The sequence below is a fragment of the Echeneis naucrates genome, chromosome 6, assembly GCF_900963305.1.
Source record: "Echeneis naucrates chromosome 6, fEcheNa1.1, whole genome shotgun sequence".
Lineage (NCBI taxonomy): Eukaryota > Metazoa > Chordata > Actinopteri > Carangiformes > Echeneidae > Echeneis > Echeneis naucrates.
In genome coordinates this window covers 11,946,462-11,963,475 of record NC_042516.1, presented here as the reverse complement: position 1 = coordinate 11,963,475, position 17,014 = coordinate 11,946,462, and the positions used below count along the sequence as shown (strand labels likewise).

The window sequence follows — 17,014 nt, the reverse complement described above, 5'->3', positions numbered from 1 at the left end:
TGACAGACAGAAAATCCAAGTCATAATGGGATCCACTCACAAAAAAGTCAAATTTCTCAGTATATTAGTATGTTCTGTGTGTGTGTGTGTGTGTGTTTTTTGTGCGTCATCGGAACAGCAAAACCATCTTACCTGGTATGCTGTTGTAGAGGAACAGATAGCTGTCAAAATCTCCTTTGGGCTCCTTCCACGAGACAAGGAGTTTGCTTGAGCTCAGCTCTTTAAAACGCAGCCTCCTTGGAGCTGGAACTGCAAAAAAGAAAAAAGAAAAAGAAAGAAAGAAAGAAAGAAAAAAAGAAACAAAACAATTTACCGCATTTAAATAAGCTTCAATACAGCTAAGGAATTCATGGAAATGAATAAAACACTGCTTTAATCATTAATCAACACACGTTAACATGACAAGCCAGCTGTTAACCCAGTTGTGAAAGCCAGACACACCACGAAGACCACAAAGTCTGCCCAAAATCAGAGTAATTTAAGAAGGGAAACGAATAAATTAAGAGAAAGACAGAGGTAGGGCTGAGTGAATTTCACTTTTTTTTTTTTTTTTTCAGTTCCTAAAACCCTTAGATCGATATGAAAACAGTTCAGTAAAGCATGCAGATCAGTTTCAATTTGCTTCATCTGAAAAAGGTTTAAAACAGGGCAGACAATTTTTCCAGTCAAATTCTCTTCACTGGAGGGGTAATGTAAAAGAGAAATCGATGTTTTTGCCTGTGACAGTGTCTTTTGTGCACATTTCTAATCTGCACTGTAACAGGGAGAAATAAATGATGCACAGTGGCATCCTCGGTCTGTGAGAAGAGATCTGCAGAGGTCTGTTAAAAGTAGTGACAGCAGCCGTTCTCCACATTTTGCCTGTGCAGTCTGCGGCTTCTTGCAAACACATTCTGCAGCACGTTTAGGAGAATCAAAAAGTGTTGGGGGAGCAGAAGACAGTTTTTAATCTACAGACAGTGAGTGACGGACAACTAAAGATGCAAAGGAGCAAAACAGAAAGCAAGAGACAGCAGAATGTAGTATTGTGGAATATCACAAATTCACCTCAGATAGGAACAAATGTCACCAGCATAAACTTTATGTCTGTGACACATATCACCATTTCACCATTTTTCTTTACGATTGTGTTAGTTTATATAAGGAATTCATGACAATACACAGTTGCTTTTTTTTTTTTTTTTTACTATGCTTCTAAAATGATGGACACTTTCATCAATAAATTTGCCAATGTACAGCCCTGACCTGCCAGCACTCTTTCAAAACATGTCAAACTCAAAGTTTCAGATTTGATGCGGTCTGCACTAAACTAGCTTCGGGGTTTTTATGGCCGACGCACTGATTTTCTTTAAAACTTTATAATACGGCAGCTATACAGGTATGAAATGAAATTCTATTTCTCTATCATCATTCGGAGCTCAAAGAGTGTGAGAAAACCTGACATGTTTTGAGTAATCTCCCCCAACGGACGCCTTACAATTTTACAAAGAACTTGCTGGAAGCTGGAAAGGGGAGAGAAAGAGCAAAACTCTGTGGTTGAAGTGGCTCGGGAGCAATGATAATAATGGGCAATTTTTAAAAGTCAAAAAGTCCCTTTTAAGAATAGACTTTGAAGGACCTTAGAGATGAACCCAAATTAGTGATCCTTCAGTGCACAGACACACATCTGCTCTGGCAGATAGGGGAGTGGGTGTGGACCTGGAAGGACTGTACATCAGGCATTATGGAGAAAGCACCCACTAGAAAATAGGTGATATGATGTTAACGAACCTGAGGTGTACTGCGGAGGATTTTCACTTGCTGATAAGAACAGACATCCATCTTTCTCAAAGGAAAATCCCATTCAGGCTGTAACGTCAAGGCTCTGTGCTTTCAGAGTTGTGTTATATTGTAGGTGGAAAAGTCACAAGTGCGGCACTTGGCTTGGTCAGTTAGCACATGTTAAATGATCTTCAGTGCTATCGCTCATCGTGAGTGAGAGCTGTGCATGGAAGAAAAATCTTCAGAGATATACGACATTAAAGCGTTTCCTTTCCCTAACACGCAAACTAAGCGACAACATTTTCTTTAGGTTTCGAGGTTGAGTGCAAAATGTCAAAACAGAGATGGCTCACGAAAACTTTTTAAACTGCTGATGTAGTCTGCTTTTACTATCGTAAATCTGCAAGCATGTTTATTATCTAGTTGAATGAGCCACTGCATTCCCTCCAAATGTCCTTGGATTTTTAGTCAAGGTTTTACCTCATAAATTAACGTCAAGTCCCAACTTTTCTGGAAACCCCCCCCCCCAAAAAAAAGACAGAGACAATATCCAGTTTCAAGCTGCCAAACAAGGACAAGCTCTTGAACTTCTTGAACACAACATCTTCTGATGCTGTTTGATCGCTTTGCAAGGACACAATGCTTCACTTCACAAATTTCCATTTTGCTCACTCCTTTCAAATGCTCAAAATGCATAGGATGAAACGGTATAATTACACCACACAAAAAGAATCTATGAATAATTTAAGTCTGTGATAGAGCTGGGCAGATTATTACCCCAGTATCATTGAGCATGTGCTTGATAGTAGGTGTATTGAGTTGGCAGGCAGGAAACTAATAACTAGGTGAAAATTGCCTTGAATAACTTGATCTTTGCTTTGCATGTCAATGAACACACACACACACACACACGTATACACCCACAGATGTTTAATGAAAAACTATTGTAAAAATGAATAGGCCAACTGTGACTATGTTGCGCTGCAAATTCATGTCAGAGCCCGCAAGTCAGAGGAAATTCCTGAAACAGCAGTGATGAATATGGACATGCAAGCCCGATAGCTGTGAATGCGGACAGAACACGAGGTCTCATGCTGAATTACCCCACCAGTAACCACAATGTCTGGCCCTGTTTGCCACTGTGCAGCAATAAATATAACCCGAGAGCTCAACATTTCACACACTCTGAATGCTTTTGTGAAACACGTAAAACACCAGATGAATAGCAGCATCTGCTATTCCGGCGCACCATTTCGACCATCATATTTTGTCTGTTCAGTCTCATTTTGGTCACATTGTCCATCATTACTGTCATTACCAGCAGTATCACAATAATAATTAAATATAAATTGTAGTATTCAAAGTTGTTTTTCATTTCCCACAAAGTCAACCGAAAACGCACTTTAATTAGATGATCAAACTGGTTTTGAAATATTCACTGCAGTTTATATTTTATGTTGTAACCCTCCCTGCAACTGTACCTTAATTCGTAGAGTCTCTCCTGACTCTGTTGGGAGTGTGGATCAGAAAAGTCTATTAACTGGCGGCCCAGTATCAACTGGAATTATCTGGGTTGAGGCGGTACTAGCACAGCTTGATGGCCCAGTTTTAGAGGGGATGCCTTTTCCCAAGATTAGCAGGAGAGAAAGCTTGCCTGGACTCCTGATAGATGAATAAATGCTCTGCTTCACTCCATCTCTTCTCTCTGTCCCTCCCATCGCGTTTCAGATTTTCTTCTCATCCTCAGATGTGGCTCACTATCCAGTTCCATGTTGACTTCCTGAAATCTTGATTCTCTCTTCTATCTTTTCCTCCTCTTCCTTTCTTCATGTCTTCCTGTCTTTGCTCAAATTGAACATCCATTCAACTCTCTTCTTTTAAATTCTCCAAATTCATGTCGTTCGCTTGTCTTCTCTGATTTTTCTGGCTTTTCTCAGCCTTTTTTTTTTCATTGCCAGTTTTCTATTCCCTTTTGTCTTTATTTCCTCCTAACCCCTCCATAACCTCTGTTTTTTTCTTATTCCCATCATCTTTCTCCTTCTTTCCTTTCATTTTCCACTATTGTCTCACTTCTCCACATTTCCTTTCTTTTCCCACTCTTCTTTCCCATTCATTTTACCCCTCTTTTAATTCCTCTCTCCAGATTACCCCAATTCCAACTCCACTGTGAGTAATCACCAATACTCAGGATTTATGGATGACGAATCCTGCATTGCACTGTCTCACACATAGCTGCTGCACTGTATGTGAGGGAAGTGTGTGTGTATGTGTGTGTGTGTGTGTGTGTGTGAGCATGTTTGGTATCGATTCAGGGCTGCGGCACATGTTGACTGACGTGGTTGTTGTTTCATTTCGACAAGAACTCCTCTGCTCACTGAGATAGCACTTAGCCCAAATCCACTCTTTTTCTCTCCACCTCTCTGCTCTTTTTATCTCCTCTGCTGCTCTTATGGAACAGTCCTCTCTTTTATCACATCACTACTTCTTATCCGTGGGTTTAAACTTGCTCTCCCTCTCCTCCTCTTCCCTTGTCCTCACTTCTGCTCTTTTATTCTACCTTGTTCTCTTCTGCGCCCCTCCACACTTGTCCTTCAGTGACTTAATGCCTTTTCTGTCTTTTATCACTTTACCTGTGTAAGTGATGCCTCTTTCCCTCAGCACATCTCTGCTGCATTGTGTGTGTATGTGTGTGTGTGTGTTTGTGTGGGGGGCGGGGTTGTGTGTGCATGTGTGTAATCTCTCTTCAGGTCTTGGTGAATATTAACAGTCTGGAGGATGGTACCTCCTCGTGTACAGTCTAAAGCCATAATATTATACATGCTTGAAAAGCAGCAGAGAAAAACAGAAAAAGAGCGTCTCCATAAATTCCTAAACTAGGTTAATTCTGCAGGACATGGCCGCCATCAAACAAGAATGAAATATTCAATACTAGAATAGAATACTAGTGCTATTCTAACACACAAACTAGATCATAAAACTTTGTATTTAAAGGTTAAATCCAGTATTTCTATCTTGTTTTTGTGGTGCTGTCCATTAAAATACCATTAATATCACACTCACCAGGCTAAACAGGAATATACACTTTTTTGCATCAAGTCAAATAGGCCAAAAAAAAAACACAGGCAATTACTTGATCAAGATGGTTTTGAATATTACCTTTGGATTACCCCTAACCCCACAGTTAGCCATAGTTTGTGTATTTGTTCTTGAAGACTATATTTATGGTGTTGTAAGAGATTATTAGCAACATTCATTTACCTACTTACACAATCATATTGTTCAATTCCTCTGTTTCTTGCTCCATTGTACTTCAGTGACATTAGGGACCAGAACCACTTACTTTATTCGACATATCTTTAACAAAATAAATGAATACAAAGGTCAGAACTTTGAAATTATGTTGAAAATCCAAGTTTAAAAATTACAAATAATGTGCAGTTCTACCTAAAAGCTGCAGACTATCTCAATTTCTTTTCACGTGCTCACTTGATTTAATAAAAGTGCAACAACAAATTAAGTTGTATTTTTAAATAGAGGCATTTCCAAACCACTAAACCGTATTTCCACAGTTATTTCCAGAAAACCAGGTCCCAAGCAACCAATTCACAGCTTTTTACTGCCAGAATATCTGCTCAACGCTGAATTACTTCAGGCTCCGCACAATATTACTAACGTGATTTCCGGAAGTGTCTAGGTTGCACTGCAACTACACCTGAATCTCACCATTCCTGTCTGTACTGAGACACATGTGGTGTATAATTTGAAATATATTCTCTTAAGAGGGAACTAAAGATCCAGAGCTGTATATAGTCTGCACCACAATTGTTCCTTTATCCATTCTCCCAAAACCTCAAAAAAAGAACATTTTCAAAAGTCCTTATCAGCTCAGGTCCCCATTAATCAGAGTTAATTTTGTTTATTTATAATCACAGAGCATTATCTACGTACTCTGACAATAACAAGAGGGTAAAATTAGAGAGCCTCCAGCACATCCCATCTCCCACGATTCAATGCTCCATTTAGCCCAAAGTGGCTGATGATTATGACAAGCTGGATTACCACTAACAACAGCGGTGGGTTGACAATAGTCGAGGTTTAGATAATTTAGCCATTTTTAAATTCCAGACAGGTTCTTCCATGTCATCCTCTCTCTCATGTTTATGAATAAATGATATCTCATCATCGGCTTCCCCCCTGTTCATTATAACTGAAAATGATTGGCCAACACACTCATACTAATTCACCAGGCTGCCTCCTCGTCACACATACAACACACCACGTAAACACACACTTGCACTGAGATGTGCAGTTGTGCACACACTAAGGCAAGGAGTGCAAAAGCACTGCAAATGCGTTCTTGAGCATATAATGTTATAATGTGTCCTGAAGCATGGAAATGACCCAGGGCGTCAGCCAATCAACGAAATCAATTATAGTAAGTAAGCAAGCACACGTTACATGCACACACACACCACCCACACATATTTCGCATCTTTACGATGACAAACTGATTCATGCAGGCCACAGGATTTAATCTACAAAGAAAAAATTTCTGATTGCCTGATTTATTATTCTTTTGCTTGACATTGAGGTCAGAGTTGATGCAACAAAGGCAAACATCCAACTTCTGGCATTTCCACTCAACCCATCCTGCTTCTGCCATTGCTGCATTAGAAACAGCAGCACAACGTGCCAGGTCCCTGCTTGGCCCCTCTGAGGACTGAGCAGAGAACAAAATCTACATTTCCCTCTTCATTGCTTTGTAAGGCTGAGCTAACAGCCAGCAAACGAAGCAGGAACAACAGTGCACTGTGTTACGCACTGCTCAATTTCTGCATTAAGAGCATCACCAGGCCTATTCAAAAAGATGAGCATCACAGGACCTTTAAATGGAGAGCAGGCAGTAGTAATGTATTTATTTATTGGTCAGTGTGTATTAGCAAAGGTGACTTGTAGGAAACATAATTAAGCTGACAGTCCATTGGCAGTCACATCAGAGTCAAAGTGCAATGGACAGCTGTCTGTCATTCCATCACTTTGATCCAGAGTGAGATATCCTAAAAAAACAACAAATATTGTCATTGAAGTTTTGGAAGAACATGTTGTGTTCCTGTGAGGATGAAGCCTTCTTAAATCTGGAACTTTCTATTTAAGATGTTTCATTTCGAACGCTACACTGAGGCTGACAGATTTGGATTCAAGCAAATATGTCTCGACAGCCATTTGATGGATTGCCAATAACATTTTTCCAGACAGTCCCAGTTCCTGGACCTGAAATTCAAATGACTTTGTTGATTTCCAAACTTTTCTTGGAATATCATCTTCAGGTTTATGAATAGAAATTGGCCAAACAAAGGACAATCCCCTCAGCTTCTGCTCCCAGATGGTGAACCTGGTTCACTGTCAAAACACTGTACAAACACTGTAGCTGTACGTACAAGGAATATATATTCCATACCTATCTATGAAATATCATATGGGATTATCAGATTGTACTTCAGGATGTCAAGCTACAGTAAACTGGGACTGCAACATAAATTTACAGCATTTCTATTTCAGCAACGCTGTGTGATTTTGGTATTTTCATGAAATATCATCCCAGATGCTGCAGAATAACCTGCTCAGTAACGTGCAAAAGCATGTCAGATTTCTCATATTTATCATTTGAAAAATTCAATAGGCTGTAATAATGAATGAATGGAGAAACACTGTTGGATTTAAAACATCACAAATTTGCTCTAAATGTCAGATCAGTTGCTTCATTTCTTGCAGCAACAAATCCTTCCTAGACTCACCCACTCAATGATAGAGGAGTTCCTGATTATATCCAGACATGTGTGTTGTATATACAAACATCCCCGGTGGGTAGAACCCACACTAATCTTTGAGCTAGGATCCCCACTGACCAGATGTTGTAGCTTACAAAGACCAAGTGGGCAAAAATTAATGGCTATCACATGCTCCCTAATGAAGGGATTGGGCAGGGCATGCTCCCATAGTGTCTGGGAGGTCATTGATGTTCTGCTGTGATTCACTGGAATTAAATCCCACTTTAATTTATGCTGTCACACCTCTCCTTCCTGTCTGACTGCGATGAAAAATCGGACCTACAGAGCTGCTAATGAAAACTCGAATAAAAGCTTCTTAAAGAAAAAGACAAAAGGGGAAACCGAGATGAGGAAAATAAGTCAGAAGAAACAGAGCGAGAAGAATGAAGGGAGTGGGTATAGAAGAAATAATGAGGTGAAGTAAAGAGTGAGTTCAACAGTAAAAGAAAAAGAAAGACGAAAGAAAGCAGAAAACCCTTCTTTCATTTCAAAGCAATCAATGAAATAAATAATAAAAAAAAAAACAAAACACACACACACACAAAGCAGCCCCAAACTTAAAGCAAAACGGACCTGAAACAAAAACTAACTTCTCAAAGATCAATGTGACAAAATGAATCATTTTTTAGGTGGATTTGTCTGTAGAAACAGATCAATAAAAGGCATGTGTCACATGTGTATTATTGACTTTAAACAACCTATAATAGAGAGAAAAAAAAATCTTTATTTGATTTCTTGTTGTAGTGTGTAGTGTTGATTTACCTAAGACCTGCCACTTCCCTGATCCTCTAACTCCACATCCTGGAAGGAATGTGGAACAGACACACAGATAAAGAGGAAGGTCCGCTATCAGTGTCCCTCTGGGTCTTTTTCATATGATCTCTCTCCAGATAACTACCTCTGCAATTCATTGGCTTAACGCACTCCCATGAACTCCTGTGCAACAGAAAGTTGCATAAACAACTGCACACGCACATGCACTGTTGTGACAGGATTCCTGGAGGACATGGGGGATCCATTTTGTTGAATCAAGCTGAGCTTTCTCAATCAAAAACAATCATTAAAAAACTAAAAATCACCATCTATCACCTAAATCACCTCAAAAACTGGACCTTGATCACAGGAGAAGGAACGGTAAGATTGATTTGACTTTAGATCGTAAACCACTAAATTTACTATGTAAAAAGACATCCAGGAAGAAGAAGCATACGTCAGAATATCTGAGTCATTCAGAAAAACATGCATCTGGAACTTTCTAGCAGATGATATATATTAATATGGCCACATAATAACATATCAACATACCATATGGTCAACTGGAACTCAAATGTGTTCTTCTTGGGAAGACTGCATCCAGATGTTTAATATCCATGACCAAAAAAACATTGCCCAAAAAGACTTTTTGGTGATCATTTAGTTTGATTAAATCAGGTTTGCCGCGGCTCGGCTGATTGCGAAGCACACTGGAGCGTGATATATTGCGCAGCAAATAATCACATTTTGAAAGCACACTGTTACAAAACATTACAACGCATTCATCAAAACCCCTTTCGAGGATGGCAGCAGGGTGGAAAGCGTTGCCATGCTGCCACGGTGAAATGGTGTAATGATACGGAGGTGACACCATCGTGAGTGTGATGTAATCTGATTGGATTTTTGCCGGCCTATGAAAGATAGAGCACGGAGGAGGAGAAGAGAGGACAGCGGGATGAGGGGAGGGAGAAGAATATGAAGATAGAGGAGGTCAGAGAGGTGCAGCTTCAGGGCAAAAAAAGGATAAGAGTGATGAATGACACAGATTTAAAGAGGCTGAATGGTCAATGTGGAAAGTGGAGGGCCTAGAGGCAAAGAAAGGGGTTGAAGAAAGGATGGGGGGTATAAGAACCTGCTTTAACAGAAAGGAACAATAGGACAGGAGGGGTATGAAGAAGAAGAGAGAGGAGAAAGAAAAGATTGGAGAAGTGGAAAATTACTTACCTTGATCCTGTGCTTTACTGGGGAAGCTGGAAAGTAGGGCCAGGAACACCAGTGGAGCAAACAAACACCACCTGATCTGTCCTGTAGACATCATCCTCACAACCAGCAGCCTAGACCTGCACACACAGAGGGTAGATCACAGTGAGAAAATGGAGAAAAGGCAAAGGGGAAGGAGAGCAGAGACAGAGAAAGAGGGGTTTCAGTGACAGAAACACCAAGAATGCCTTTCAGCTGCAGAGAGGGGGTCAACAAGACCCACCTTGCCCACACTGCCCCAAGGCACTGATCTGGAATCAGTTGGTACTGGCTAATATTCACTTTGATACAATTACAAAGCTCCAGTCTAACAGTCTAGACTGACCGCAGAGCAGCGGTTACGTGTCACGCCTACACAGAGCAGACCGAGGGCGAAACAGTGGTGGACTTTGTTTGAGAGAAGAGAGGAGAGGAGAAGAAGGACTGGCATAAAAAGAAGGAGGACAGATAGAGTGATAGGCAGACTGTTTGATTGACAGGTTGAAGAAGGAAAATGGAAAGTGCCTTCGTCAAACCACAAGAGCAAACATAACTACCCCTCTCCTCCACTTATCTCACCCCCTCCTTTCACCCCTCACTTCTTGCTCTTGGCACCCTCGCCTCCTCGTTCCCTCCCTTTCTGCCTCTCCTGACCCGCTCCTCCTCCACCTCACCAGCTCTCCTCCAGTCTCCCACTCATCATTACACACAGACATCTTAACATTCCTCTCCAGAGGAAACTCTCACACACCTTGCCGTGAGTCTTATGAATAAAACAGCACGTGCAACAAAAGTTGTTCCAAGATTGAATCCTTCTCCGGTGTGGTGGTAACCCAGGGGCAGTTGGAAGGACAGGCAGCTCTTTCAATTCAGACAGTGTCAAAAGGCCAGAAAAATGACAGCGCATATTAATGTCTAAAATACTCCATCAAACAGAAGTGATTTTTTTTTTTTTTCCCACAGATCACCCTCAGGACATGACAAAGGAAATGATGATTTCCCATCATAGCCTCTCTCTCTAACGCACAGATAAAAATGAAAGTGTACACACAGACAAATGAGAGTTAATCTCACTAAATTAAGATTGTTAAAATGAAATGATTCTATGCAATACCAGGGATACAATATCATTTATGAAGCAATTAAACCGTCTAGATACACTCAGACTATTTTCAGCTAACAGTTTTGCACACACTGAAATACAATTTCATTTTGGTTTCAGAGGACGAGAAACCCCAACACGCACCTTCATACAATGGATATTTTTTTTTCTACAAAAGCCAAAGGAGAAAATAAATTATAGCTGTTTTATGAGGAAAATCGTATTTCAGTCAATAAAAAAAACCCCAAACAACTCACGTTTGAGTATTTAAAACGTTTTTCCACACCTGCTTGTGAGAGAGCACAAGTTTCATTCACCGTCCGCAGCCAATATTTGTCTCCGGTGATCATGTCAAAGTCCTGCTGATGTTATATCTATTTGTTTTTGTTTTTGCTTTTTTTTTTTTTTTTTTTAAAGACAGATTTCGGTTTGAGTCAATCCTGGCAGCGTGCTGCACACCTGAGAGCGACGCACTCAAACACACCGTGAATCAAATCCTCATACCTCCAGTCATCAATCCAACGCGTCCTTTTATCCCCAGAGGAAATCCCGTGAAGAGCAGAGACCGCTGCTGCCGCTGCTGCCTCCCAAAGGCTTCCTCCTCCTCCTCACCCTTCCTCACCCTCTCTCTCCCTCACTCCTTCTCTCCGGATACGCTTCGGTCGGTCCGGAATGGGTGTTTCTTTCCTCGTTATTCAGCCATCCCTCCCTCCCTGCCTGCCCCAACCCCAATCTCCGAGAGAGAGACACAGAGAGACACAGAGAGAGAGAGAGAGAGAGAGAGAGAGAGAGAGAGAGGGAGACCGAGAGACCTAGTGCCGCTGCGCAGAAGCCTCCGCTGCCAACCTGCAGGCTTCAGACCGGCTCCGGTCTCCCGGGGCCCCTCATGCGACTCCGTGGTTTGTGAGGGACATTTCCGGAATCTGTGGCTTCAAAGGAGCCATATGGTCACTGCGGGGGGGTTGGTTTGATCAGGGCGGGGTGCATGTCCGCTCAGGACAGGTGTCTGTTCTGAGATTAAAGGTACAATGGCACACCTTCTACACCTCAATTTAAAGTTGGAGCTCCTGCAGAAACATCTGTAAGGGCTCCTGGGGCATTTAAAGCACCCCAGTTTCTCTTCTTTTGTAAAAGTAATCTAAAAGTATCTAAAACACTCGTTCCAGTCCAAATGGGAACTTGTTGATGGAACTTGAATGTTTCCAGCTCCAAAACAGTAATCCTATCGGCTACCCTTTAAATGAAGTGATTTTTGAATAAGATAGAAATTGCTTCATAAGCTACTATTTTTCCTGGAAGAGGAGAATTCTCCAGGCCCACACCAAATGTTGGATTTAGAAAAATCAGATTCACTTCCAGACATTTCAAATGAACTGTTCTTGCAGCAGATGTGGACATGGGAAAATGTTAACACTTCCTAACCTCTGACTGGATGCAGGAAATCTGAGTGCTAAACAAGGTGATGTCTGCTCATAAACACCAAGGATGGTGTGTTTAGCATCTATACAATATTTACAAAAGTGTTTACAAGACCCTTTCATCTCCTTGGTTCAAACTAGGTGTTTTGAGGCTTTCAGGTTGTCCAGCGTGTTCATTAACATGACTGAAATGACCTGTGTGCCTCTTAAATCTGAAACCGAAGCCAACAGGTGATAAGTTTAGCTTAGCATTAGGGAAGTAAAACATCAGACTATCAGCAGTTTCTAGCCTTTACAATCTTGTCCTGATTGTAGCTACATCTTTAATGGACAGATATGAAATTGGAACCCCTCTTTATTTTTTTTCTAGTTCTCAGAAAGTAGTAGTTTTGTTTTGTTTTGTTTTTTCCCAAAATGACAAGCCGTCCCTACTTTTTAGGCTAGAATGAGCATTGCAATGGATTGGTCAATACCAGTATTTTGTCCTGTCAGCTGGAGAGAATAAGGTTTGAGTTCACTTTGTAATCCTCTGTATACACTGAGCTCCTCTGCTGTCGAGGAGACTTTGTGACTCGCCCTGAAGCATTGAAGTCATGAGAAACAGAGGCTGCTGAAATGTGCCGGTGGCTGGCTGAGTCGAAACACTGAGTAGCTTCTCTCCAGGTGTGTCCCTGGGGCAACTACGCACGCACACACACACAACACACAGTCTCTACACACATGCATGGGCCTTAGCTAAACAACTGTCCAGATGCCATAAACACTATAATCAAGAGGATAAGGCTTCTCCATCCTCCTCCCTCCTTCCTTCTTTTCAGCCTCTTCATCTCTTCCTGTCCTGTCATCCTCTTTCCCCTTCATCTGTTGCCCGTCTGCATCAGACCACACAAAAAAAAAAACAAACACACCACATGAAAGAGTTGGTGGCTGGATGTGTTTGACCTGAAATCTAAAAAGATAAATTATTAGGTCAACTTTGAAAACAATTCATATCTAGCTATATGCTTTGATTTTTATTCAGCAATCCAGAGTAATCTATAGTTAAATTCATCCAGTTTATTGTCCAGACATATTCCTGGGCTGCAATACTTTTTTTTTTTTTTGTATTCACCTGCTGTTATATGTCAGTATTTGTTACCTCAGTCTAATTTCTTCTGCTTTAGGCTGCGCCGAGCCCTGAACATGACCTTGTCTTTTGGTAAAATCAATTTGTTTGGGGATTTTATGGTATTGAAGTGATACATTCCTATATTTGATGCTCTTGTAGCGTTCCTTGATTGTAATTTTTAAAACAAAAGAAACACTGCAAACGTAATGATCAGTCTTACTTATGATTTAAGTGCACTGGTTCTGTCATAGACTCCACAATACTGTTGCCTGTATTCTCAGATCTAAAAAAAATACTTGTGCATGGAATTCTTAAAACAAACCATTGGCACAGGGTGTGGCAAAAGGAAAAGTCATAACTGTGGTATTCAGGCAAATTTGTACAGAATAATACTTTTAAGATGACCAGCCTGCTTTCTGGTTCTCTCATCTGCATTGTAATACCAACATTAATCCACATTTATCAATAAAACCTACAGTCTATCATTAGCCTCGGGGGAGTCTCGGCTCGGACACACATTTCCAGTCATCATGACATTGGAAAACCGTCTGATCATTTTCTGCCTTCGGGTTAGCTGTTAGTATGAATAAAATGCAGTGTTCTTTAACCAGGTTAGTGAAAGTTAACATTTAATTTTTTGCTCCTCACCTTTGTCACATTCAGCTTCGTCTGTCTGTCCTGGTTGTCCACGTTTTATCTGGGAAAGATATGTAACTGCAGTGTTTCTGCAGTGCTCCTTGTATTTTCACATTATAAATTCACTCACTTTTCTTTTTTTTTTTAATCTCTTCACCAGCGGTGACCTAGCTGGTCAGTTCGGAGCACTGACTTGTTAGTGTGTTTTGATCACACCACAGTGTCAGACAGACAATAGACGATAGACAACCATAGACTTTGTCTGACATTTGCATGCCAAACCCCCCATCTCTACCCTTTGACCCCTTCTGCTAGTGAGGCTATTTGATTAAAACCAGTTAAACCCAGCTGGTTGGTCTCTGGGAAATACTGGGAGAGTCGCAGTGTTGTATGTATAAAAATGCATCCAACTGTGTTATACCACAAATAGTGTGTTGTTCATTTTCTGTTTAACTTTACATACTGAGTTGCTGCAGTCCCAGGAAGTTTATGACTGACAGCTGCTCTCTGTGGACCCAATGATGTGCCTGCTGGATGAACTACAGCGCTGTGTGCTCATTTTTCTTTTTAATTTTATGTATTCATTTCTCTGGATGGGCTCTCGCCGTTCTCTGTCCAATATTATTATTATATTTATTCATTCTTTTTCCCCTTTGTCCTCATAAGCTTCCTCTCTTTTTACTCTGGTCTCAATCCGTTCATCCTCCCACTGTGTACCTGTCCATCACAACTGTGGCTCTGTTGAATAAATGCATCAGTCACATGGTAAAGTTGATCAGTGGGTCACTTAGCTCAGCGCCATATGGTCCAACTCTGAGGCTTCGTAAAGTTTTTAGAGTTACTGCACTGCAACCAATATCTGCTTATTTCAAGTACTGCTCATTCCAAGGACTCGGATTGGACTGTAACATCACTGTCATACAAAGTAACAGCTGCATTCTGATTCCTGACAAGTCAGCACGAAGGTTTGTAAAAGTGTGACAGATACCACATATCGAACCCTGGATGGTACAGCAGCAGCTAGCGAGTTTGGATAAAAGGTAAAAAATCTGACAGCTAATTGTACTTGGCCTGGCTGAGAATGTTTACTGAAATATTATTCAAACAAAACACAAATTCCTTTTTTTTTTATGAGATCGTAGGATTATAAAGTTTTTTCATACATAGTTTTTCCTCAAAGATGCTTTTGGAGAACAAAGCAAAAGCTGACATAATTATTGCTTTCCTGATAAACCTGTCACATCTTTAGGTGTAAGCAATCTTTACACTGGTGTGTAATACTCCCCGTTTGCACAGGACCAGCATATTGTAATAATAAAAATGAACGCCACCTCCGTCCCTTGCATTTCCTCTACCTTCCTATAATTATTACAAACAAGCCACCAGTGTTGCCTTTGACAAACAGAGAAAGAGATTTCTTCCAGGAAACAGGAACCTCCTCATTGGTGTTTATAAGAGCAGATGTTAAAGCTTGTAGTGGCTAAAAGATGGCGGCGTATTATAAAGCATTACTCAGCAAGAAGCATGGGGAGTGAAATTGTTCATATGAAATCACGTACAAAGTAAAATAAAATGTAACTTAGAAATTCTGCCACTACACGAAGTTTCAGGAACTGCCCTGTTCACCAATGCGAGTTTTGCACACTCACAACACACACGTCTGCAACAACGTAATATTACCTTTAAGCAAACACCTCCCCCAGTGTCCATTCTGTTACTCTTTCACACTAAGTACACAAATGGACGCACACCTGAAGCCCCCTGCCCAACATTTTTTCAGAATCAGGGATAACCTGAGGCATGAAGCTTAGCACTCTGCCCCAGTGATGGACAAGCCATATCACTGTGTCATTCACACACACAGCCAGCTGCATTTAAACCAGCAGGAGAAACATGGTGTGTTTGTATTATAAGCTCCAGAAAAAGCCTCAGACAAGTTCAAATAGAGTTGACAGATACGAGGGCATCAATATTGAACTGTCAAACGCTGAACAGACAACCAGCCTGTGAAGTTCAACCTTTTTTCTGCTAGACACAGAGACACACACTGACACACACACACACTTTTGAGGCCTACGTTAATAACAAACAGCAGGTTAATATGAGGGCAGCAGTGGGCCGGAGTTGACCGCAGCCTTCTGATTAGTCCAACTAGTCACAGTTATTAACTGTCTTGTCATCTGGTGCCAGGCCTGCTGTTCCCAGAGAGCAGCTAAGCTGACAGTTCTTAGTAGCTTTTTATGGTGGTACACATGGTCGGAGGTGATTTATTCAAGAAAGCGCCGTTATTTATTCAAACTAACTTAAAGCCACAGGTTGCTGCTTAAGTGCTTATGGCCAAATGTACGACCTGACTAGAGCAGCCCATAAGCTACACAGTGAGCTCCAGTCCATTTCTTTGGTGGAGACTCAATTACCCATTACATTTTCTGTGTTAGAATTGTGGCATTTTGTGCGCACATTACTATAGACACACCTGCAGATGAATGCATAGTCGGTGAGAAAAGTTTCGAAAAAGAAGTGCTGGTTGAACAAAAGTGACTTCTGGCCAAATTCAGTGAGCTGCCTGCCACAGTCCAACAAGCATTTGGCAGGTGGCTAAGACTGCTGCTAGCTGTGACTTGTCCTGAGCACCTCGCCTGTGGGGAGGGTAGTGGACGGCAGGAGACAATTCACTTGGAAACACTGTAATCACGCCTCAGAGCCATCCAGTCTATCAACCCAAGTAAGCACTGAGACATTCCTCATCTTCAGCTGTGCAAATCTTTTTTCTAATCCTTTCTTTTCTTTTCTTCTCCATGTAATATATGAAAAGCTCCATTTTCACATTCCCACATTCGATAACAGTGATAACCTTTATTTAATCAAGTTAGACTCACACCTAGTGGCAAAAAGCTAATTAAATCGAAAAGAATATTCTGTCCTGATGAATCCTTTTTCATTTTCCTGCTAGTACATTATTTGCTCTGTCATATTCTAAAGCATTGCATATTAAAAACAATATAAAAATATAATAACTGCCTGAAGCCATATCCTAATACCACGCAGCATAAAGATAAGCATGACTTGGGAGATGAGACTTTTTCCAGCAGATTGTTGATTCTAAAAAAACTCCCATAAGTAGAGGATATTCATAAATCGAAGATATTAATAAGTACCTACAAACAAC

At 40.9% G+C, this 17,014-nt stretch overlaps 1 protein-coding gene across 1 annotated transcript in view; it reads right to left on the bottom strand.

Annotated features, from left to right (window-relative positions):
• The window catches only part of LOC115044631 (collagen alpha-1(XIV) chain-like), a 56,244-nt gene extending 45,187 nt beyond the window's left edge, over positions 1–11,057 (bottom strand). The window contains exons 1-3 of the mRNA XM_029503763.1: positions 10,941–11,057; positions 9,567–9,682; positions 133–249 (exon numbers count right to left, since the gene is read on the bottom strand). Coding sequence (XP_029359623.1) covers positions 133–249; positions 9,567–9,682; positions 10,941–10,996 — 289 coding nt within the window. The 5' untranslated portion in view covers positions 10,997–11,057. The remainder of the gene's footprint in view (positions 1–132; positions 250–9,566; positions 9,683–10,940) is intronic.
• Positions 11,058–17,014: the final 5,957 nt, after the last annotated feature.